General features: G+C 42.0%; 1 protein-coding gene across 1 annotated transcript in view; it reads right to left on the reverse strand.

Moving 5' to 3' along the window:
* Il1rl1 (interleukin 1 receptor like 1) overlaps positions 1–25,375 on the reverse strand; it is a 38,628-nt gene that overhangs the window by 6,933 nt on the left and 6,320 nt on the right. The window contains exons 3-10 of the mRNA XM_052743947.1: positions 10,181–10,384; positions 9,456–9,666; positions 8,299–8,473; positions 8,025–8,187; positions 6,492–6,560; positions 5,005–5,146; positions 4,360–4,505; positions 726–872 (exon numbers count right to left, since the gene is read on the reverse strand). Of these exons, the coding sequence (XP_052599907.1) occupies positions 726–872; positions 4,360–4,505; positions 5,005–5,146; positions 6,492–6,560; positions 8,025–8,187; positions 8,299–8,473; positions 9,456–9,666; positions 10,181–10,241 (1,114 nt within the window). The 5' untranslated portion in view covers positions 10,242–10,384. The remainder of the gene's footprint in view (positions 1–725; positions 873–4,359; positions 4,506–5,004; positions 5,147–6,491; positions 6,561–8,024; positions 8,188–8,298; positions 8,474–9,455; positions 9,667–10,180; positions 10,385–25,375) is intronic.

Genomic DNA, 25,375 nt, shown 5'->3' on the forward strand with positions numbered 1-25,375 from the left:
TGGTACTTCAATAGTAAACCTGTCAACTAATATAGTCACTGACTAGTGGGTGGGTAACTGAAACCCCAGAAATCAAAATCAAGGACATATGGAAACCACAATACTTCATCAGAAGAAGTTCATATGCTCAAGCTAATATTGACAAGGAAGTAAAATTTCAAAAGGGGTCTGAATTCCCCACAAATCAAACAACCACCAGCTAATTGATTGCTTCATCACAAATACCTGATGTATTAACGTTCAAATGAAGGCAAATGTTTCCGTTTCACCAGAACTCTTTTTGCAGGTATAAAGTTTGTGCAACTGTGTATGCATGGAACTCATGGGAAAATCAGCATGCGCTCTGTGCTCATCTATAACTTGCTCAAATCTGAAAAGCAGGGATGATTTTATTGTTGTCCTTTCATTAAGTTTTCTCAATACATATTTCCCAAAACATTGAAACCTATCTGGGTCTCGGCAGAGTCTGTTATAGGGAACTCACTAAGAATAGTAATTCTACCAAGGAGAATATTTAGGACTAATGCCAAGAATATTTGAGATGAATATCAAGAGTACAAGGAGTGACAGGAGAAACATGGAAAATGACCTGTGTAGATGCCAAGATCTTGATGATGAGGTTACAAAGAAAACGGAAATTGGGTTAAGCAGCATAACATCAATAGACAAATAACAGTCACTGTGGGACTTTCTCTTGTAAAGAGAATCTTGAACTTGATACTCACCATTTTGAGTTTTGTAAGGTGTTGCTATGTCCCTCCAGAACAGAGCAATCTCAATCCAGAACACTTTTAAGACTATCACCAAGACATTGACAAGCATTAGCAATACACTACATCCCGCAACTATGTAGTAGGTGCTTTGATGATCAGCTATCAAGAGATGGGGAGATGAGAAAAACTATCATTAGTGTTAGTAAAATAAGATAGAATGGATGGATGCATGAATGTTGATATCCCTTGAAACCACGAGACAGTCTCACCCAATAAACCAACATGGAGTTTTCATGAATACTTTCAAAATCAACAAATCAATTTTTTTTAGCCTATCCTCTGTGAAAATCTTGAGGCTCGGTACCACAGTGTAAGGGAGACATACAGACACTTGTGAACCCAAGTAAGATAGGAGATAAAAAGGGATTTCAGCTGACAGAGACATTTTGAAGCGAGCTTGCTCTATGCTAACATAAGTAAAGAAGGCTTCCTGAAGAATGAGATCACTAAAGGATGGAGAGGATTCAGAAAGATCTAGAAAAGGCAAACCCCTCTAGTCTAGAGAGGATGCCGAGGACATATGCAGAGATGGGAGTGTGTGTTCTGAGAACTATAGCAATTCAGTTTGGGGAATTAGTGAAAGATGTGGTCAGGCCTGTGTTTGATCAGAAACTCTTGCTATGAAACTTGTCATAATATGAAGGAATGGAGGGTTGAAGATGAAAGTTCTTTTTACCAAGATTAAACTGATAGTAGTGGAAGGCTTGTTCTTATGGGAAGAGAAGGCACATTGAACGAATACAATAGAGTGAGTACCTGAGGGGAAGATGAATATCTGAACTCATGAAATAATGAGAAGGGAATTGGCAAGGTCAGTATTCATTGGCAATGCTAAGGAGCGTGAGTCAGTAGGTCAGGGGCTTACTGCATCTAGAGGGTGGGGCATATAGAAAAGAGGGCTGCTAGGCCAGGCAGTGGTGGCGCACGCCTTTAATCCCAGCACTCGGGAGGCAGAGCCAGGAGGATCTCTGTGAGTTCAAGGCCAGCCTGGTCTACAGAGCAAGATCCAGGACAGGCACCAAAACTACACAGAGAAACCCTGTCTCGAAAAACCAAAAAAAAAAAAAAAAAAAAAAAAAAAAGGAAAAGAGGGCTGCAGGTCACTGAGTATCTATAATGGAGAAGTCAGATGGCTGGGGCCTTCCCCTGTTGAGAACTTCCTTCGGCTATCTCTGAGCTTGGTCCCACATTTCTTGTTTCACAAAACACACAAGCAACATGGCTTCCAACTTCAGGAACTTGTAAGACATGTGTACAAGTTACCATTCATGGTACTCTTGGCAGTTTTAACTTTATGATCATCATAGACTTATTAGAAGTGGTGCTACTTACACCTGATTAGGAAAAGAATCTCCAGTTTGACCTAGTAAGTGGTTCTTTTTTTATCTTATTTGTAAGTCCCCACGCAGAGGCTCCAAGATCTGACATAAACATCTTTACTAATAGCTACCAATTCCTCTACCACCTCTGCTAGTTCATCATCTGTGTGTATCCAGGACAATGAACTCAAGACACCAAAGTCTGGTGATCCAAAGATGAGGAGAGAGCTCAAAACAGCCCAGAGGTTGCTGTATTTATTTCTCTAGACTTAAGTAAGAACTTCCCAAGGAGCTCATTTGGAAGAACTGTCTAAAAGTCCAGCTGGATAGGTGCTAAGAAGTCTACTTCTTCACGGGGACTATTGTTGGTAAAGTATCTATGTAGATACCTGAACATATTCAACAAGAGGCAAGCCTTTAATTCAAGATGTCCCTGAAAGTTGATGTTCGACATCTGTCTAAGTGCTTCCGAATTTGTAATGTCATCATCAATTTTCTCATCAATGACTAGACACAAAGGCTTCTTGTCAGTGTTTATAAACAGGAAAATGTCATCTGTGTTGAGTCCTGGGTCTAGGATACTTGGCAATCCCTTAGGGTCACTCTACCCTCGCTTCCTCACTTAGTGAGTGACCTTAACAGATAGTACAGGTGTGGTGCCGAGAAGATAAACAATAACTTCAAGGGAAAGTAATTAGATCCAGCCTGAACACAGGAAACACTGAATATGTGCATGTACTAGACCCTAAATTTGCACCGAACAGTGTTTAGGAATATGCAGAGGGAGGCTTTTTAAGCTTTTGTTATTTAAATTTAAGAAATACCAGAATTTCAGAAATAAGGAATTCAATATGATAATTCAACAACAATAGAGACAATTTTATTTAATATGCTGAGTTGTCGAAACAGTATAAACACGTTGATTTGAATGTTAACAGGTGAATTAAAAATAAACTAGAGAGTACAAAATCACACACAAACAAAACAAATATAAAACTCCAGATAGCACAAATATAATTCCAATAGAAACGTAACTAGAAAAGATTCAGAAATCTAGACAAAAGATATTGTTAGCAGAGGAGAGCACTAAGGACATAAAGTCTTGCTGGGTGAGGACAGGGATGTGGTTTCCCTTTCCCTGTGGAATTCACTGTTCCCACAACCACCCTATAACACAGTGCTATGGTCCGTGGTCATCCTGAGCAGCACCATTATCGAGGCAGATGCGTAACGTCTTGCTGAACACGATAGTACTGAGAGTTACCTATGAGTCTGGTCATCACAACTCTGGTCACCTACGAATCACAACTCTTTTTTTTTTTTTAATTTACAAGTCAGAGGTTAAAATCAAAACCAAAACAAGAAAAATTCTGATTGAGTACAGTGACACATATCTTTAATCCCAGCACTTGGGAGGCAAAGGCAGGTAGAACTCTAAGTCCAAGGCCAGATTGGTCTACATAGGAAAATTAACAAAAATCCCAAGTACCCCATCAGGCAGAGACACAGCATGACTATATCAAATTGGTACCCCCACCCTATCTTTTTAATCAAAGTATTCATCCAAACGAATGCTCCACATATTGCTATGAGCTTAGAGCCAATATCTCTCTCCCTCCCCTACCCTCTAGATATTTTTTTTACCTTAGTTGTATTACCATTAAGGGAGTGGTAAGTATCATAAAAGAGAGTGATAAGGGTAAAAATGTTTTCTCTCCACTCTTAAGGAATCAAACTGATCATCTACCCATCAGGATGACTGTAGGTGTAAACTCAAAGACCAAGCAAAGAAATTGATAAGTGCTCTGGATGAAAAGTTTGTAAGTTGTTTTCTGTGACAAGATTACACAAAGAGACACAACAGATTTATTCCTTTGAACCCAATAGAAGCACCAGTGTCCCTTGTAGACTGTGCAAAGGATGACTGAGGAAGCCACTTACAGGTGAAAGGAGCCTAGAGAGAAAGGGAGGGAAGGGGGAGGGAGAACATGCAAAGAACGGGGAGGAGAAGAAAGGACTATGGAGAGAAAAAGGAGGAGGGGGAATACAGTGGCCCAGAGTCCTCCTGGGAGACAGAAACATCCTGGAAAGACCAGATTTAAAGAGCATCCTCAACAAGAGAAGCACATCTCATGAGACTAGCCAACTAGTCCCGTGATCGTGATGGATTCCCCAGGACCAAACTGCAACACACAGTCCTCTGAGAACTGCAGTTTACAGTTGATTCAGGCAATTTAGTCCAGCTAAGTGTGAGCAACATTCCTTACTTGTCTGTTTTCTTCTCAGTCTCACAGTGTGCCTTATGATGCCATGATGGTTCAGGGCCATACAGTCATATTTCAGGGACAAATCCTTGTCTGTCACATCAGTTATTCTTAACACTGAGGTTAAACAATCCATGTCATTGCTGGAACTGAGAAGGCAGTGTGTTACTGATAATGTTTTCCTGGCAAGTGCCAGCCATGAGGAGGGAGCGGGGGATTTTCAATTCCAAGATAGAATTAGCTGGGCATGGTGATACAAGCCTCTAACCCCATCTTTCAAGAAGCAGAAGGATCTCTGTGAGTTTGAGGCTAGCCTGGTCTAAAGAGTAAGCTCCAGGCTAGCCAGAACTACATAGTAAAATCTTGTCTCAATAGATAAATAGATAGATAGATAGATAGATAGATAGATAGATAGATAGATAGATAGATAGAAGGATGGATGGATGGATGGATGGATGGATGGATGGATGGATGGATGGATGGATGGATGGATGGATGGATGGGAGGATTGGTGGGTGGATGGATGGATGGATGGATGGATGGATGGATGGATGGATGGATGGATAGATGGGTAGGTGGGTGGATGGATAGATAGATAGATAGATAGATAGATAGATAGATAGATAGATAGATAGACAGATTAAATACCTTTGATTTTGTTCTTTCTCCTCTTGAATTCTTTCTTCTCCAAAATTTTCAACATTCCTTTTATTAATCTGCCACAGGACATCAGTCAAGAACTGAGAGCCTTTACCGAAGCAAGCTGAGCAGGTGATGTTCACTGTTTTTCCTAGATGTGAAGTGAAGAGATTCACGAGGAAAATGAAATTCTGCAAGTGGCATCAGTTTCACCGAATGTAGTAACCTTCTGCAGTTCTGCACACTTCCCTTCCTCAACTCCTTCCGGTGCCTCCTTTCCTCCTTTGCTCTCTACCCACCCCTGCCCCCCCCCCCCCCCCCCCCCCCCCCCGCTAGCATCTCCATTTTTCTCATAGCCCCACCACCCTCTCACCTCAGGGAACACTAAGCTTGTTCTGCCTTCACAGCCTCACATCATCATGAAGGAGTTGCTGGTAGTTGAAATGTGAGTTTCTTTTTTTCCACTGGTCCCTTCCATGTCTTTCTCTTCCTATAGAATTCCCCTTGTCTCTCCATGAGCTGCCGTTGGAGATAAAACTGCTCTACCCAGCCCAACTATTATCCTGGATGTAAACATTCACAAAGAGTACTCTCCAGTGTTCCATCCCAAGCCCTTCAACTCAAGATGTTCTTTCGGAAGTGAAAACATCAGAGCTGATTTTGGCCACAGTTACACATTCAGCCCTCCCTCCCTGAACTACAGTACAGGTTCCCACCAGGAGCTTGTCTAAAATGACGCATATAATTGACATGAGGACCTGAAAGTCTCTGGAACAGCAAAACTAAGGAGAAAGGACTAGAGGCTACCACACTATAGATGGAAATGGTAGTAGCCAAGACTTGAGCTGAGGATACAGAGTCAAATGTTGTTCTTTGGCCAGGAAGAGGGTGGCAGGAAGGATTACAAACAAGAGGTTTTATATGATCTTACTCTCCAGAAATGAGGAATAACAGTGTGGGCATAATAAGAATGCAGAAACCATCGCTCATGAGAGAGTGATACACTGAGGCCAGGAGTGTGGTATTTATAGTTATAGGTTACAGATGTGCGATGAGAGAGGCATGACTCATCATGGTGTTTCAGGCACCAAGTGGCTGTCCTTGTATCCAGCTTCGGATGGAAACCAACGAGAGAAGAGACATAGAGACTCAGACATCTGTATTCTTATTCTTTTGCTGTCACTCATCTATGACCTATGGGGAGCCTTTGAGCATCTCTGAACCTAAGTTACACAAACGTAAGTGAGGACATCTGCCTGTTGGGTAGACGTGACCATAACAAGAGATGTTTAAGCATGAGCCATGAACTTCAGGACTCAATACAAATGCAGTGTTGCATTTTGCTATGACGGGGACAGGCGTTTCCATACTGCCACCTCACATGACCCTCAGGTTCCCTTCTGCTAATTACATGACCCTTCTTCCATAGGAAACCAGACCCCAAATCATAAGGAAATAATTTCCGGGTTAACAGGGAGTTATTTAAAATTTCTTACCCATTTCCACTTCTATTGTTTTGTTGTGTGGAGGAGCAGTAATTACTGGAAACACAGAAAAGCCTTTGTCTTAAAATTAAAAACAGAAATAGAATATAAGTATTATTAATACATTGATTGGTCATCAACACAAAGCTAGTCTTTTTCATATTTCTATTTCGTTTCACAGCATTGTGTCACCTGTTTTGAAAATAACCTTTGGCAATGCGCGCACACACGCAAATCAAACAAATAATTTAAGCAACACTTTTTCTGATTGCTATGATCCTTTTTGATGTCTTCTATATCATGAAGACAAATACTGGTCTAACCCACTAATTGTGTGACTTAACAATTATGTGTAAACCATGATTCTGTAGAATAGGCATGAACGTACAGAGAAGAGGAAGCCAATGGACTCGTGGAAGGGACACATTCATGAGCCCACAGGTCTGCTGCTCACCACCCTCCACCAGTGTTCATCCTCAGGAGGTCTCCTTCCTATGACCACTGAGGCTGAGACAGAGGGAAGCAGGAGTTCTCTTGGAGCATGGATGAATCCTTCATCCCTGGGTGCTCATTTATTTCTGGGTGCTGAGATTAAGAAACATTGCAGGAGCTGACATTAAACAATGAGAGACAAACACAACTGTGGTCTGATGACGCTTCTGCTCCCGCAATGGAGTACTGAAAAGGCTCTAAACAAAATGTTTTCTTTAGTGTTGCTTAGTCCTTTTCCTGTTCATTACCATTTGGATGGTGAGACCCTCATCTCCTCTGTAAAGGAAACTATGCCTAAAAGACCTCAATTCTGGAAATTCCCTGGGATGTGATTAGGAAATCCTCCCCTCAAGTGGCTTCTATAATACTGACAATATATTTGGGAACAGTTCTTTTGTAAACAAATGGCCTGCTTCGAAGATGCTGATGATATCAAAAGCATCGTAAACCATGACTGAAGTCCACTCAGCACCATGTATAAAGGTCACTGTGCCTGTTACGCTCAGGCCTCTGTCTGTGGCTTCTACATCCATGAACTCAACCAGCAATGCACAGACATCAGCCACTTCTTTGCTAAATGCTGTGCGAACCTTCCCCTTGTCATTAGTCCCTCCCAGGCAGTACACCTGTTTATGCAGCCTTACACGGGTTATTGCCAGCAATCTAGAGATGAGGTAGAGCTTAGGAGATGAGTAACTTCTGAGAAAATGTGTAAATTGGAGCATCCAGTATTTAGTTACATCCACATTCTGGAAATCAGTCCAAAAAAAAAAAAAAAAAAAAGGAAATTTAGACTGGGTTGCCCTTGAAAATCAATCTCCAAAAAAAAAAAATTAGCTATCCATGGCTTTGGTTCAATAATATCATATCTTTCCCTGGAGTTCTCGAATCTTTTGTGCAGCAGCAACTTCCTGTCACAGTAGAGTATGTGGACGGGAAACACAAAGGAGTGGAATATGGATAGTGGATAGGAAAGGCAACAGGAAGGAAATACTCAGCTCTTCCTTCTTGTATTTGTTTGAATCTTGAACCTGGTTGAAGCCAGGAGCTTACCTTCCACTGTGAATGATCTGGTTGCGGTCACAATGTAAGTGGTTCCATTCTCAGTGTGTGTGAATTTACACGTGTAATCTCCTTCATCATCTTGCCTCACGTTGTTAATGAACAAGTATGCTCCATGCGCCCTGTACCTTGGTCCTTGCAGAGCTCTGCAGTTCTGAAGCAACAACAAGAAAAACAGTCCATTCCTCTTCCCCTGACCTTTTCACTTTCAACTACATCGATTGTGCAAATTCTATATTTTTTTCCCCAAATTTCAAACTTTTACCTTAAACCATTGAACAGGTGCTGTCCTGGTATAGAGTTTAATCGTTGGACAAGTTATCTTGGAATTTTTTTCTGATCCAGCTACTGTTGAGTACATCAAATAATCAGGAATATTGCAGCCTGGTAGCTGTCTATGTATGGTGACATTCATGTATCCAGTCGTATTCAAGTTGGGACTATTGAAAGAAGGCAAGCATTTAGAAAGGGATACTTACTACTGTGAGATAGTTTCATCCAACCCTATCCCTTGCACAATCTTGCTCGGGCCAAAAATGATGTATACGGTTCTTCTCTTACTGAAAAATAATCATTAAAATCTCGAGCCTTCAAAGACTGCTTTTGTTACCCTTGAGAAGAAGCAAAGCTCTGGAAACAGCTTCACCAGGTCCTCATGCATCACACCTACTGTAATGCTAGGATCCTAAATCAAATATATGTTAGTGTTCTTGAGCCACATGCAGAGTTAAGCATGCTTCATGGATTTCATCACGTTATTCTCATAGCAAAGTTTTGGGGATCATACTGATACAACTGTATGAATTTTAGAGATGAGACCCTGAGAGACAGAGAAGTCACATGGTGGCACCACACACCAAACTGGGAGAAGGGTATGGATTGGAAACTAGTCTCCAAACCTAGGCATCAAACTATACCTAGGCTATTCTGACACCGTGTGAGTACCAAAGATGGTGTGAAATCTAAGCATGGGGCAATTACAGTTCAGACTGAGGGATTTACTTAGACCCTGGGTCTCTGCAGTCTACCTCTTTGTCTTGGGCTCTGGCATCTAAACCTTTTCACCCAACACAGATCTTTGTGATGCCAAATGTCCGGGCTTCCATTTGTTGTGCTAGTTTGTTCTTACTCCCAGACAACAGTTAGCGATTACTCCTTGTTCTTGGGTCACTAGAAAAGCCAGGCATTTTTCTAATTAGGATATATATATACATATATATATGCCCTGGCTGTGGTATATTCAATAGCTCATCTCCTGTCAAGCTGCTGGTCTTCTCTGGTGTACTTTCTTGTTCAAATCACTTTATAAATTTAACCATTCCACTGAGGGGCAGAGCAGAGAGAAAGCAAGGACAGCTGGGCTGTCAATCATTAATGAAAAGGGAGCAGACACAAAGCTGCTAATGGTTTCCTGCACAATACCTTCTGATAATGCAAGCATAAATCCCCGAGTCCTCCACTCTGGCTGGTAGGAACTTCAGACGATCTCTTGAGACAAAGATCCGATTTCTTTTTTGAGTAGGAATACTTTCATTTGTATTTAAGTAATACCATTCCACGGGATAAAGGGAGCCACTGCTTATGGGGCATCTCACAATTAAAGCCTCATTTTCCAGACCCCAGAATGGTTTACCTACAGATAAAGTATGAACATGATCCTGAAATGACCGTGTGAAAAGACCACAGTTCCTTTATCCAACTTGATGTTTCCATTCACGATTAGATTATTAAATAGATCATCTGTTGCGATGCTTTGAGAAATAATAAGTCAACAATTAAAAGCCTTTACTAAATGTGCTACATGGTACAATAAACTAAGGAATCAATTTCAGGTTATGTTCCCTTTTGTTCCAAGAAGAAAGCACCTATATGTACCCGAACACATTGTAAGTCAATAAATGCCCATAATGCTTCCCACAGGCAGGTACTGTGCTAAATCTTGATTTATGTAACTCAAATATTACGACCCACTCACCATAGGGAATTCCTTCTAAGAGATTTATGATAAAGACTGAATGAAGAGGAAATCACTTTGGAGCACACAATTCAGCCCCAAATGACCTAAAGCAAGCAACTGAAATGCAGCAAATGTGCCCAGAATTACTTAAGTTCAAAAATGCACAACTTCTCTGTGAATCAGTACTTACTGCTCTTTGTTTCTGTGAAATACATGGGAACTGTCAGAATCGCCAAAGCCCAAAGCCCCATTCTCTGTTTCTCAGTCGCGGGCTGGTGACTGATTGTGGAGGTCCCTTGGACGGGTCAGTGACACAGAATGGAAATGCTGTCTTCACGACGTGTTTGGTGAGGGCTGTCTGACTTAGGGTCCAGAAGAGAAGTCAACGTAGCTACTGAAAAGAAATCATATACACCCACAGTAAAATATTTATCTTGCCCTGTTTTTACTTACTTAAGACCATAAAGGAGAATCAATTAACAGATATTTGTTAAGTTCACTTATGCATATGAGTAGGTTTCAGGTATATGGTGTTACATTCATTCCTACTGAACTTGGAACAAGAGAAGGGCTCTCACGATGACTAGATTATTTCACAATTGTATCTTACCAGTCTCTTGAGCATTCCCAGAAAGAAGCTAAATTAAGAGGAAAGAAAACAAATTTTTACATTTGAAAAAAATCAGAACCATAAGATTGAGTAGATGCTAGAAAACACAGTGTTATGCAAAACCACAGGCAGGTAGCAGGCTGGAGGCAACATGCACATGTCTGTTGTTTTACACGTCAGTACACAGAGATAGCCATCACCAAAGAACGAAGAAAGGAAAACTTTGAACGAAAACTTCAGCCAAAAAGCCATCCAAGACTGTCCTCCAAAACTTTGAAAAACTTGTCACTGCCCCAGCTTGTTCTGGAGCCACAGAGGTTTGCTGGAGGTCTAAAAACAGCAATTCACCCCCTTGCTTTTGCTTTTGGACAAAAGAATCAATTAATGTAGCTTTTCTCTTCAGACACCAGGAGAGGGATACAGGTAGGAATAAATATGAGAATCTTCAGTAATTTCAAGAGAGTGCATTTCTTTGAATGGTAGATACTTTTTCTTTTACAGACTTCAGATAGTCATCAATCCTTACCCCAAATGAAGGGCTGGGAAGAGTAAGTTCAGGGCACTGAGACTACCTCCCAGCCCTTGGAGCTCTGCTGTCTCGTTTCTGTGGAGTACCCATGTGGACACACTCCCTCTTTCATTTTAAATACACCGACATCTTGTAATTTTCTACCCCACCCACCATGAAATTTGAATTACAGCCAAAATCCATGACTTGTCCAAAACTGCTGCTGTGTCACTCACTAAGAATTCTTAAACTTACCACATAAATATTTAACCATAAGGACGTTATAATCCATTTCGGGAGAACTGCTTAAATTACTTCCCCCTGTTTTAGCTAGCATGGTCGCTCCAGATGAGATAAACAATGCTGTCTCTTTCCTCGATGTCTCAACATTCAGTTCAAATGACACACGCACACCAGACTGTCCTTCAGATACTCCCTGACATGACCTCTGTCTGACACAGTCAGCTTTTGTGGTGTGGGCAATTTCACAAACCACCACAGGTGGTAGGTAGGGGAGGGCAGGGGTGGGAGGTAAGCCCTGAGATGAAGGAGGACTTCCTGCTTCATGGGTGCTTAGAAATGTTCTCAAAGAGCAGGGCAGTGGTGGCACATGCCTTTAATTCTAGCACTTGGGAGGCAGTGGCAGATAGATCTCTGTGAGCTTGAGGCTAGCCTGGTCTACAAAATAAGTTCCAGGACAGCCGGGGCTCTTACACACAGAGAAACTTTGTCTTGAACAAAGAACAAAAGAAAGAAAGAAAGAAAGAAAGGGAAGAAAGGAGGGAGGGAGGGAGGGAGGGAGGGAGGGAGGGAGGGAGGGAGGGAAGGGAAGGAGGAAGGGAAGGGAGGGAGGGAGGGAAGGAAGGAAGGAAGAAAAATGTTCTATAATGGAGAGAGTACCTCGGGCTCAGCTGAAAGCATGGTCTAGCACCTCAGATTTCAGTTCATGACTCTCAGCTGGAATATAAATAACCAAGCTTCAAGGTCATCACCTTTAGGGACTTCACATAAAACAAAAATTGCTGGTTGATTTTGATTTTTACTATGCATCATTGCCTTGGCTTTACTATGAGGCTTCCTTTGAAGTCCTCATACAAAGGAAAGATTAGAGGACCATCCCCAGACCAGCCCACCAATAGAAAAAGAATTCAAATCTTTATATGGAACCTCGCTTATGCCTTATGCAGCTCTCTGTGACTCTCCTGTATCATCAACTCCATTCCCCAAGGGCAGCCAATGCCACACTGTTGTTCTCAACACAGTTCAAGTGACGACGCTGAGGCACTGAGATCAAGTAAGGGGTCCAAACGACACAGTGTTAAGAGAACTAAAACCCAAGCAGGCTGGCTCCAAAGACTAGACCCAAATCGAACTGAGCTGGGTGCCGATCGTGGAGGTGCTGTTAGCTATGAGTCAGTCTTCTGTGGGTCATCATGGTGGCTGGAACTACCTGCCCCTGACCTCTCTTCTCTGCCCAGAGGCTTAGTCAGCTCTTAGGCACTGGTGACACACTCTGCAAGGCGGAGATCCAAGCCTTTTGCTGGCTGGGAGACTGACCTTGAACCTCATCTGCTCTTTGCTACACTTGATTCTTATTTTCAGGATTGCACCACGAGTCTGGGAAAATCCAAGACTGTATTATTTGGTACTGAAAGGACCAAGCAGACGCCATAACAGGCTGCTCAGTCTTCTCTCAGAGATCAAGCCTCAATTTCAGTTTCCTGAGATTTGAGGAAGCAGTTCCTGGGAGGGCCATGAACAAAAGACATAGTCCTTGCAGTAGCTCCCCTTCTGCACATACTCTGACCTCTCAAGGTGCAGCCAATTGTTTACTGTCTGGGACCCCTCACCAATTTAGAACTACGAGCATGGGTCAATGTGAAAGCCTGGGCCACTGAGTCAGCCCCCACAGTCTAGGCCAGTTAGCCTCCACAGCAGCTCAAGGATAAAGGCACATGTAAATGAGGAGGGTCTCCAATCAATAAATCAAACAGGATAGTTCAAGTAGCCAAGTTCATCAGAATCGGTCCAGCATCTGTCAACTTTTCTGGGGGAAAAAATGCCCACTTACGAAGTCTGCAAATTACCTTGCTTTCAAAATCAACCTAGTAAAAATCTAACATAATTATGCACTAATTCCCTTGATTTGGGGTTACAGTTTTGAAACCATATGTTTTGAAACTGTTTTCGATCTGCTTCCCTGACATTTCTGCTATGAAGCCAATTAAAACAAATCACTCTGATATTGCTGGGGGAGCAGTCAGTCCCTTCCATTTAAACTGTGACACGGGCACATTTTCTAATGAGATACTATGCAAAGCTTATTCATTTGACTTGACCAACAGAGCAGCCAAGTTTAAACTACAAATGTTGTAATCCCCCTGAGCCGGCTACATGTACCCTGATCTTATTGTAGATCCACTGTAGGAGCTGGGAACTTTTTTTTGTCGCGTTAAGCATTTCCATTTTTTTTTTCTTTTCCCAGTGAAACTATATGGAGCTGTCAGCAGCCAGCCACAGAGCCTACATCACCTGGACTGGCTTGGTCAGCTGCCATCACGGTCAGTATGCATTCTCTCCTGGATCCCTTGGTTCACCTTCTCCAGGGCCACTCAGTCTCTGGTGCTTCCTGCCATTCTTCTTTCTGCTGCAGCTGGCACTCTGCTTCAACAGCCAGAAGAACAAACTGGAGGAGTAAAGGCTTCCTGTCTGTAGAACCTAATACCCTATGTCTCCCAGGCTTGTCTCCTGCCCCTGTGAAAACTGGCTTCTCCCTGGCTTCTCCTATATCAGCAATGAGCACACCGTCATTGGCTCAGGCAAAATTGCTCATGCATGATCCACCTTTCCCCACATATCTGGTGGACAGTCAGCTCATGTGCATGAGTCATTCATTTCACCTGTGAAATCTAACCTACCTACACTGGTCCCCTACCTCCATTATCACCTTTCTCATGCGCAGCATCATCTTGCATTTTGGGTTTTGTTGATAGCTTTGTTGAGAGTTTTCTGGTGCCTCATCAGGCTATTCTGAATGCACAGACCCCAGAGAACCCCTAAGAACCTAAGTCAAATCATGCAGGCTCTCTGGTACCCTTCTACTTTAGCAAGAGGAAAAACCACTGTCCTACAGTGGCCATGTGGACTCATTGACAGGATGCTGTCACCTCTCTGGCCCTGTGTCTTTTGGCCCTTATTACTGTTCATTAAAGGTATAAGGCAGACCCTCTTGCCCCATTGCCCCTTCTCCCTGGACACCTCATTGCAGATACCCAGGGATTAACTCTTCTCCTCCAACCTGGGTCTAAGACAGACCTTACCAATAAGACTCAGCCTGACATCCTAATGTGATTTCGGTTGCTGTGATGGAACTCTCTGACTTGGGGGAAGGAACAGGTTTATTTGGTTCACAGGTTACAATCCATCATTGAGGGAAGCTCCAGAAAGAGCTCAAAGCAGAAACCTGAAAGTAGAAGCATTAGCAGAGTCTATAGAGGACTGCTGCTGACTGGCTTGTTTTTCCTGGCTTGCTCAGCTATTCTTATACAGTCCGGGCCCACCTGCCCCAGGAGAGCACTACCCACAGTGAGTAGGGGCCCTCCTGCATCAAATAACAATTAAAACATTCCAGGTGACTCTAGTTTGTATCAAGTCAAGAAAAACTAACCAGTATACCTCGAGACTCCATTTCTTCCCTTTTTTCTCTTTTCTCTTCTGTTCTTCCTTCATTTCCTTTGCTTCTAGTTTTATTGTGTATTTATTTAATCATTCATGTATGTATGTATGCATGCATGTTTGAGGAAGCATGAATGCCATGAAACACATGTGGCAGTCACAGAATCTCACCCAGAAGTCAGTTCTTGCATTCCAACATGTGCATTTTAGGGATCAAACTCAGGTTGTCAGGCATGGCAGCAAGAGCCTTTCCCTGCTGGGCCACCTCACCAACCCTTCTGGTAATTTTTTTTTTTTTTTGGTTTTTCGAAACAGGGTTTCTCTGTGTAGCTTTGTGCCTTTCCTGGAACTCACTTGGTAGTCCAGGCTGGCCTCAAACTCACAGAGATCCGCCTGGCTCCGCCTCCCGAGTGCTGGGATTAAAGGCATGCACCACCACCGCCTGGCTCCCTTCTGGCATTTTTAACCCTTCATTTTTTTCTTTTGTTGCTCCTGATTTTGAGGTGGATTCACATAACATGAAACGCAGTGCTTAAGATGCACTACCCCCGGGCACTGCCCTTACAGCGTTGTACAATCATCAACACTAACTCCAATGCCTTTTCGTCTCCTCCCAAGTAAACATTGTACTGTAACAGTCATTCCCTGTCCCTCTCCCTCATCCTTCAGGACAAGCTCTAACCCTTTATGTATCTGCATGTATTTGACTAGTCTGACTGTTTCCCATCAACAGAGTGATACAATGTATCTTCATCTGTCCGGTTTCTTTCCACTTAACACATGGTTTCAAGATTCCCCCATGATGAACATGGATTAGCTGCCATTCCTTTTAATGGATAGATAACATTCAACTGGGCTTATGTAACACATTTGATCACCTATATATCCAGTTATGACATTTGGACTGTTTCTGCTTCGTGGAAACTCTGCAAGGAGTGTCCCAGTGTCCTTTTGAGTACCTGGCCCACCAACTTTAAATTGTCATATCCCCCTCATATTTCCTATCTCCTGACCCACTTTAGACTTTCTCTGGGGCATTTGTCACTTTCTAACTACCCATGTATGAGCTGTATTTGTTCATTTTCTGATTACCTTCCCCTGGAATATGAGCTCTAGAAGGCAAGGTATTTTGACATTTACATTACTCTGTGTGTGTGTGTGTGTGTGTGTGTGTGAGAAAGGGCTTGTCACACCAAAAATATTGATCGACTGAAAGAAGACAGCTAAGGAGAGAGAGTTTGGGGTCTGAGCACTAAAGCCTCGGTGTGTAGATCACAGCAGGAAAGTGGTACCTGATGGGTAATGTCGTTCTGTATGCTGTGAATATGTGTTGCTCTGATTGGTTGGTAAATAAAGCTGTTTGGTCAATGGTGAGGTAGAATAAGGTTAGGCAGGACATTCTAACTAGAGAGAGAAAAAGGAGAAAGACAGAGCAGAGGAGACGCTGCTAGCTGCTGCCAGGAGAAGCAAGATGTAAAGATACCGGTAAGCCACAAGCCACATGGCAAAGTATAGATTTATTGAAATGGGTTAATTTAAGATGTAAGAGCTGGCTAACATGAAGCCTGAGCCATTAGGCCATGCAGTTCATAATTAATACAAGCCTCTGTGTGTTCATTTGGGACTGAGCATCTGCAGGACTGTGGGGCCACAAGAGCCAGGTGGGACCAGGAAAACATTCAGTTATAGGTACCTCTGCCCAGCAATCTTAGCTCTCCTGGAACACTGTCTTTTCTATTCTCTCATGTTAGGTCAGGCCTGAGTCATGCTGGGAAGATTCATTGGGAAATCTTGGCAAAGGGAAGTGTCATCAGCAAGAAAGACCTCTGTAGATTGAATGGAGTTGGGGTGGCAGTCATGTGAAAAACTACCAGCAGTGTTAAGTGTTTGCATGTGTGCAGTGACTAAGACATAAATAAGAGCCTTACAGGCCTCAGGGCAGTTAAAGCCTCACATACCCCTCACCATCTGTTACCGGGATATGAATTTGTCATACCCTAATCGAGTTCAGGTGTCTCTTCCTTTGCATAAAGGTCATTATGGCTTTGATTTTTCCCAGCATCTGAACTGATTTTCTATTTTTTGTAGTATTGAGGGGAATTAATTTTCATAAAAAGTCTAAGTATTTAGAATGTCTAAAACACTGTCTCAAAAGAAAAGGAACACAGTTGGAGAAAATGAACAACCTGACATTAAGAGCTGAAATAACTGTAGCAGTGTGGTGTTGGCATAGAGTTAGAATAGTGGCCAAGGATCACCTAGAAATAGACTCAAGTGGAGGGTGAATTGGCATTTGCTGAAAGTATACAAATAATTGTATGGGAAAAATAAATTTTTCCAACATGTGACAATGGAAAAATTGGCTATGTAGAAAAATTGCATGAAGAAAATAAAATCAATAGTATTTTATAACATAAAATCTCCATAACTTAGAACAAGAAAAAAATAAACCGACACATAAATGGTTTCACTAATCAGGAAAGAAAAATGAGTCACTTGGACCTTGCCAAAAGTTAGATTGTCTGTTCTTCAAAAGATATTGAAATTTAAATATGTTAACCCAAAGTTTCTGATAAATTAAGATCCACACATCCACAGAATGACTTGTATACCCTGTAATTCATAAAATTCTCTTTTAAGCCAATATGAAGAAAATGAAAAAGTCAATTCAAAAGTGAGAAAAAGATCTAAAGTGAATTAACAAAAGAAAAACCTCATCATTTGACAATCAACTCCCGAAAACAAGTATTCGGAGTTGTCAGTTGTTACAGACATAATGTAAGTAAAACACTGTACAATTCTATTTCAAGTCCAACATTTAAGAAAACGACTGGCAAGACCAAGTGTTGGCAAGGCTAGAAGCAATCACAGCTCTCAGACACAGCACCTGTACTGCTCATGAGAGTGTAAAGTCACACAGTGACTGCAATACAATTCAGTCATCTATGAATAAGCATTTGCTTTAGAACCCAGGAATCTTCCCATGCATTGACCTAAGAAAAAATAAAATGTATGCACACAAAAAGACCATACTGAATGCTCAGAGTGGCTTGATTTTATGTAGCAAATAGCAGACACGCAGCAATGTACACCAATATGTACATGAGTAACCATCTGTGTTCATGGAACACTGCTTAGCAGTAAGAAAGAACAAATCACCACTTTGAGCAACATGAATTAATCCAAGAAACATTATACTGGATGAAAGAAACCGCACCTACGCTGTGCAGCCCATGGATATGGTGTTTCAAAACTACAAAAGATTAGGTGGTGCGGGAGATGAGAGGGGCTGATTATCTATAAAGGAGGATGTGAGAAATACATGGGGCGACATCTTAATATGAGGCTCATAGCTAGACATTTGTGGAAACTTATCAGACTGCAAGCGTAAAGTGTATGTATTTTGCATATTAGATGAACTAAGATGAACAAGATAATACTGCTAACAAAACCATCTGCCGCGTTTCTCAGTACTTTAATTCCTAGAAAATGAAATCACATGTCCACAAATGAGCCCCATCTATAACACCAAATCTGAAAACGACTCAGAAATCTATCAACAGAATTGGTAAGGAAAAAGTATAAATAGTCAGTAATAGAAGGAAGGAATTACTGGTGTAAGGATATGATGAACTGATGAATCTTAAAGACAGCATGTTCTAAAAATATGGAATTGTTTCAGAGTAAAAAAAAAAAAAAAAGGGAGGGGGAGTTCTTTCCCAAGATATCCCAAGCACAGTACAAGTACTATCCCAAGAACAGTACGTGCTATCTTTATGTGATTCTGAGCAATGGGGATGACAGATTATTATGATGGAAACTAGAGGCTGCATGGACATTTCACTGGAACGCAGGGGTGGGGGACAAGGGTCTGTTTCCTGGGAAGAAGAAATATAGCCTGTGCTGGATGTGAGCTCAGTGGATAGAGGCAGGGTCAAATTTCATTCAACTGAATGTTTTACTGGATTGGAGACGTTCTTCTCCACGTGTGACAGGAGGTCATAGCACTGAAGTCATTTCTGGGATCTGTCACAGCATGAGAAACCCCCACGGGTGATCTCAGCAGCACTTTACCTCCTCTCCTCACGGTCTCAGGAGGAAATTGGGGTGACTCTTTGCATAAAAATTCCACAAACAAGTTGTTCTAGGATGACTGCTCTTGACTCATGTTTTTAATTGATTATTATTGTTGTTGTATATGATGTGACAGCATACGGGAGGTCGTCAAAGGATAACTTTTATGGAGTCAATTTATTTTCTCCACCTTTACCTGGGGACTGGGAATTGAACTCAGGCCATCAGGTTGGGACAACAAGCGCCCTCGCCTTTGGAACCATCTCTCCAGCCCCTCTTGATCTGTATTTTCCCTCTTCAAACCTTTGGGTAAGTTTCCCCTTACATTTTGTTTTCCAGTTTTCTCCTTAAAATTAAGAGCAATCAGCCAGATTGCTGATTAAAATACTCACCAGGTCCACCAGGTAAGTACTGAGAAGCCAGAATGACAACTCTCCAGGGTAAAGGACAGATCTCATCCATCAGATGACACCCAGAAGGGTACAGATGAGACTCCTGAAGAGCACACTGTGCCTTTACTGTGATAGAATCCTCAACCTGCTGCTCTTTAGGATCAGATTTAAGATGGTCATATCAATTCCTCAGGTTGAAGCCTGCCAGACTGACTTATGGATTCTGTACTTGCAAGATCCCATATTCATATTAGTCAGTTTGGAAAGAAAAGGAGGGCACAAAGTGGCCGATGCTAGGTAGACAGATGTGTTTCTATCAGCTCTGCTGCTCCAGAGACTACTAACACAACATGTATCAGTAACCAAACGAATCTGACTGGAGTTGTTTGGTCTCAGATTATTAATGTAACTGGTAAATCATAGACTAATTACTTTGAGCATCTGATAATAATGTAATTTTCTTCCAAGTCTTCATTTCCATACTATACTGTTGAAAAGAATACATGCTTATTTTCTACACATGCTGATTTTCGATGGCCTAGGTTGACTTTGATTTCTATAAGTTACTTCATTTGAAAGATGTAATGATTGAGGGATCTGTGATTCTAAATAGGGCATGCCTGGTTTAAGAGAGTGACTCCTCTATTTCCACCATGCTTCCTTCCTATGTTGGTGCCCCTCAGTGTTGTGGTGGCTAATAATGACTGTTAACATTAGAAGAGTTAGAGCTAGCTAAGAGATGAGCCTCGAGGTACAATCTGGATACTTCCTAAATTGGGTTAATTGAGGTGAGAAGACCTGTCCTAATGGAAACAAGCATCCAAGCATCCACTTTTAGTGACTCCACATATTTAAAAGTCAAATATGCTGAAATAAACGTTATGAGATAATAGGGAATGGAAGGAGATATCAGCCATTATAAGGGAGTCAGATCAAGCCACGCCTATAGCTTCCAGATTTTGATGTGGTCCCAAGGGAGGATCTTGGGGAGTATTCAGAGACTGAGCAGGACTAGTGTCTCAGGGGTAAGTCAGGGTTTCCACACCTTAGCCTTTTGTGCAATGAAATACACCAACTCTGCATCAAACAAGCTTTCAACCTCAACATGTTCAACCTCAGACTGCTATGGGGGTTATAAAAGGGTTATTGTTTCAGAAACTGCAGTGTATCAGACACAACAGAGGAATACAAAACCTCATGCTGTTATAAAGTTTATGCCCTAGAGAAAAGAGATAATAAACAACTAAGTAAGTAAAAGGTACTTATGAAAGATTTAGCTCATGGTATGTTTAAGGGGAAAGAGAAAGGGCTAGAGGAGTGGAATTTGGAGACAGATGATTTGAGAAGAGGCTACCTAGAGAAGTGTGCTTCAGAAAACAACAGAAATGTAGCCCAGACGGGAGGACCAGGCCAACCTGGAGCCCTGCTGAAGAAGAATGTCCCAGACTTGAGAATCAGAGAGGTCCCAGTGAAGCAAGGAATGATGGAGACATAAAAGAAGGTCAGAGAAAACCGGGCGGTGGTGGCGCACACCTTTAATCCCAGCACTCGGGAAGCAGAGCCAGGCGGATCTCTGTGAGTTCTGGGGCCAGCCTGGTCTCCAAAGCGAGATCCGGGACAGACACCAAAAGTACACAGAGAAACCCTGTCTCAAAACACCAAAAAAAAAAAAAAAAAGAAGCTCAGAGAGTTGTCAAGGTCAAATCTCTTGATTCCCGAGCACGTTCACACTAATTTAGGGGAGAGAAACCAAAGCAGATTTTAGGCACAGGTTTGCATTTTGATGTAGGTTCTAGAATATTCCGAAGGATGAGAGTGTTTTTAAGGACACCAAGATGAAGGTTAGAAGTAAGTGTGGAGGCAGGAAATATATTTGCTTCGTGGAGCAAAAGGAAATAATGTAGAACAATACCCAACTCATCAACATTTAGGAATGCAGGTTTGCTTTGAAAATCTGTCCTCCGACAGTTAGTTAGAAAAAAGATGAATAGAAAGAGAAAAGACTGTCGTTTGCATTTGGATTGGTTTTATTTAGGGATGTTGGAAGTTGAACAGGTCATCAGATGTGATAAGCATGTGCTTGACCACTGAGCATATCCCCACTTCCCAGAATGTGTAAGAATATGTAGCATATAAAAGAGAAAAGAGCCAGGACTGTAGTGTTAGTACCTGAGAGGCTGAAGCAAGAGGATCAGCTGTTCAGGGTCAGCCTGGGATACATAGCAAGGCTCTGTCTCAAAATGAAAGGAAAGGACACAGAGAGATGTGGATGGAAGAGAGAGAGAGAGAGAGAGAGAGAGAGAGAGAGAGAGAGAGAGAGAGAGAGAGAGAGAGAGAGAAGGAGAGTGGGAAGAAGTGAAAGAGAGAAGGGGAAGGACAGAAGAAAGGAGGGAATGAACCAACCAACTGAACCAATGAAAACACAGCAGATATACATCCAAACATTTATAAAGACCAGAATCCATCATGTACTAGTTTTACTAGTGTATGGTCAATAGATATTTGTTATCATTGGGGCAATTAAAACCAGAAACACACCACTTCTGCTCATTACTCTTCCTGTAGATTCGATTGAGCTGTGGGTCCACAAAAACGTAGGCACCCAGGTAGGGAAACACCTTAGGACCAAACTCTTCCCCTCAACAACTTAATCAGAAATAGGGAGAAGCCCATTTCCCTCTGGGAGATCCATAGCTTCAAATCAGCAGCTCCAGCACCCAGATGGCTATACAAATAGATGAACATGGCCAGAGCAGGAAAGGGGAAAAAATACCAGTGATAAATTCTGACATCACTTAGTGCTCACTGTTAGCACAACACTAAGGACTCTTTGTCTTTAGAAACCCACTTTGTCTTTAGGAACCACCCACTGAGCTTGGTGCTAGCACCAACATGCTCGCTTTCAAGAGAAGGAACCCAAGAACTGACAAAGAGAATCAAGTTGCCTAGAGTCCTACAGCAAGTAAGTACAAGAACAGGGGTTAAACACTGAGGTGTGGAGTGGCTCAGTGACAGAGCACTTGACCGACGTGCATGAGGTCCTAGGTTTACCCCATACACACACATAGTGGACATAAATAGATAGATAGATAGATAGATAGATAGATAGATAGATAGATAGATAGATAAAAATAAGAAAACAGGGATTAAATGCAGGTTGGCATACGTGTCTGTCTCAGCTACTATCCATAGATAATGGTCAAGGTGGGATCCAGATGTGCATAGGGGGATTATGGTGTGCCCATAGTCTGGCTTGAAGATCTGGTAAGAGACTTGCAGATGCAGAGAGGTGCACTTCCTATCTGGTTTCTTGTTTGTTTTTAGTGTTTGAAAAAATCACAATGGAAAATAAATGTCCAATGGGAAAGTTTTAGGACCAGTTCAGACATTTTTTCTGTACACACACTTCCCGACAACCTCAGCAAAACAAGATGGGGGCCTGTCAACCAGGGTGTCGAAGCAGGCACAAGGGATTTCTCGGTGATTCCCTGACTCCTAGATAGACTGGTCCACACCATCCCACCTCCTCACCATCCCTCGTTGTCCCTCTTAAATCCATCCTCCTTACCCCACAGCCTCTCACACAACGCTTTCAGACAGGAACACTTCATCACTTCATTGCTAGAATATTGTGGGTTCCAGGGGTGATTCAGGAACCCATGCACACTCTAGATGTGTGCTCTAAAGTTTCCTAGCCTTTCACAACTTCATCCCAGCCCTCCTCGCTACTTTAGAACAAAAATCCCATCTCAAATGCTAGAATTCAGGATCTCAATCAAGTTACTCTGTAACTTGGGGTTCCCCCCATTAATAATACTGTTTTTCTCACAAGCAAATGACCTTTTCCCTTTGAGATAAGCCTATTTTTTATATTAAAAAGCACCTCCAAGGCACTCACCTTTAGCCAGAGATTCTAGACATCTTTCTTCCTCAGCTTCCCACCACCAAAACGTCTCAATTCTAAAAGGTAATTTCTCTAGTAGCTTTATGCAAATATGGTAGCCACCCTATCTTTTAAAACCTCCCAGTTTTCTTATCAGTTAAGATACAGGAACCCAGTTACTGAAAGGCAGAAACTGACTCCTGTAACTAAGAAATAGCTGTTACCATCCCCGCTGGTTCTCCTGTTTTAGAGAGATTTGACCCCAATGTACTTCCACTTTTAACCTTATCTCCATGGATGTTCACATATCATCTCAACTGTATATTTGCATTCCTTGGTGAGGACTCAGGAAAACCAGCCCAGTTCCTGCTAGGTGGTAGGTCTCTCGATGTCCTTCGAGAGCAGGTAGATAGACACGAATTCCCTACAGTTGTGCTCTGAGAGTGACAGTGAACGTTTCTGCAGCTGGTTTTACCGTTGACACTTTTGTGTCAAGGTTTTGAAGACTCTGGCACATGTCAGATGGAACTTCAGTGTGTGCAACCAGCTCTTTGCGAGCTGACTGGGCCCATGCTATCCCTGGCCATTGCCGCAGGATGCTCAGAGGGTAATTATCTTACCCAGGCCACTGGCTTACACAAGCAGAATCAGAATCTGAAGCCCGCATACCTGGGCTCTTTCCACCTTTTTCCCAAGTGGCCTCTCAAATCCTTGCAGTAAAGATTTTATGGATTCACTTTAATGGTTCTAGAATATTGGATAGGCAGACTTTAATTATCTAGACAACTGTTTTTTTTCTGAAACAATAGTAGCTTTTAAGCCATTGGGATGTATAATTAACCAAAGTCCTCCATATGGAGAAAGAATGTGAGCTTTAGGTACAACCTGGTTTTTCTTTTACTTTATTGTGTAATTCGGGGGACGGGGACCTTTTTTATCTCTCAAAAAATCTCTTATGCAAAGGGTATTGTTGCTATTAAAAAACTTGTGTAAATGTAATCTACATTAATAAATACTAAAAGGTTTTCTGCCTTGTACATGTACATTCCACTTGGCACAACTACATTTTAAAAAAACTAACAAAATGAAACACATGGACAAAATAAAAACCCTTTGAACTTATTTGACCAGGCTGAGCTCTTGAAAACTCAGCAGATGTCACGTCTGGTCAGTAACAAGTCTGGGGTAGAGCCTGAGTTTTGATCTCACTCAATTCTTTTGCCCTTGTGTGGAGAAACCAGTTACCCCCATTTCAGCCAAATCACCTCTGCAGTTAAGGGCATCATAAGTAAAAGCTGATAAGGCAGCAAGCAAATGATGGCAGAACCCGACTGCTTGCCCCATGTCTCCACGTGCAGTGTGACCGTTTGTGGCATCACCTACCATTTATTCTCCACTGCTAGAGAAATGGAGAAATCACACACAAGCAATTGACCACATACCACCCACTAACTGATATGCCCAACATTGTGCCAGACATTCAAAGGTACACAAGGATGAGACACATTCTTGCACTCATAGGATGCAACACCATAGAATTGTGTGTGGAGAGGGATATTTCATAGGTATGAAAATTTAGAGTTCAAATTAAGATATTTGCAACAACCAAAATCTTTTTAAAATTTAGAATGGCTTGTTGTAAAACTATGGTTGTATTGGATAGTTTTTGTTTTGTTTTGTTTTTCTCAACTTGACTCAAGCTAAAGTCATCTGTAAAGAAGAAACCTCAAATGAGAAATGCCTCCATCATAGAGGCCTGTGGACAAGCCCAACCAAAATCTTTTTAAAATTTAGAATGGCTTGTTGTAAAACTATGGTTGTATTGGATAGTTTTTGTTTTGTTTTGTTTTTCTCAACTTGACTCAAGCTAGAGTCATCTGGAAAGAAGAAACCTCAAATGAGAAATGCCTCCATCATAGTGGCCTGTGGACAAGCCTTTGGGACATCTTCTTGTTTAATGATTGATATGGGAATATCTAGCCACTGTGAGTGGCATCACCCCTGGACAGGTAGTCCTGCGTTGTATAAGAAAGCAGTCTGAGCAAATACGGAGAGGGAGCCAATAAGCAGCATTTCTCCATGGCCTCTACTTCAGTTCTTGCCTCCAGGCTCCTGATTGAATTCTTGTCCTGACTTTCCTCAGTGATGGACTGTGACAGAGAAGTAGAAGATGAAATAAACCCTTTCCTCCCCAAGATTCTCTTTGCCGTGGTGTTTACCACAGCAACAGAGAGCAAGCTAAT

This window comes from Peromyscus californicus, unplaced genomic scaffold (assembly GCF_007827085.1).
Source record: "Peromyscus californicus insignis strain IS unplaced genomic scaffold, ASM782708v3 Scaffold_19__1_contigs__length_69161282, whole genome shotgun sequence".
NCBI classification, from domain to species: Eukaryota; Metazoa; Chordata; class Mammalia; order Rodentia; family Cricetidae; genus Peromyscus; species Peromyscus californicus.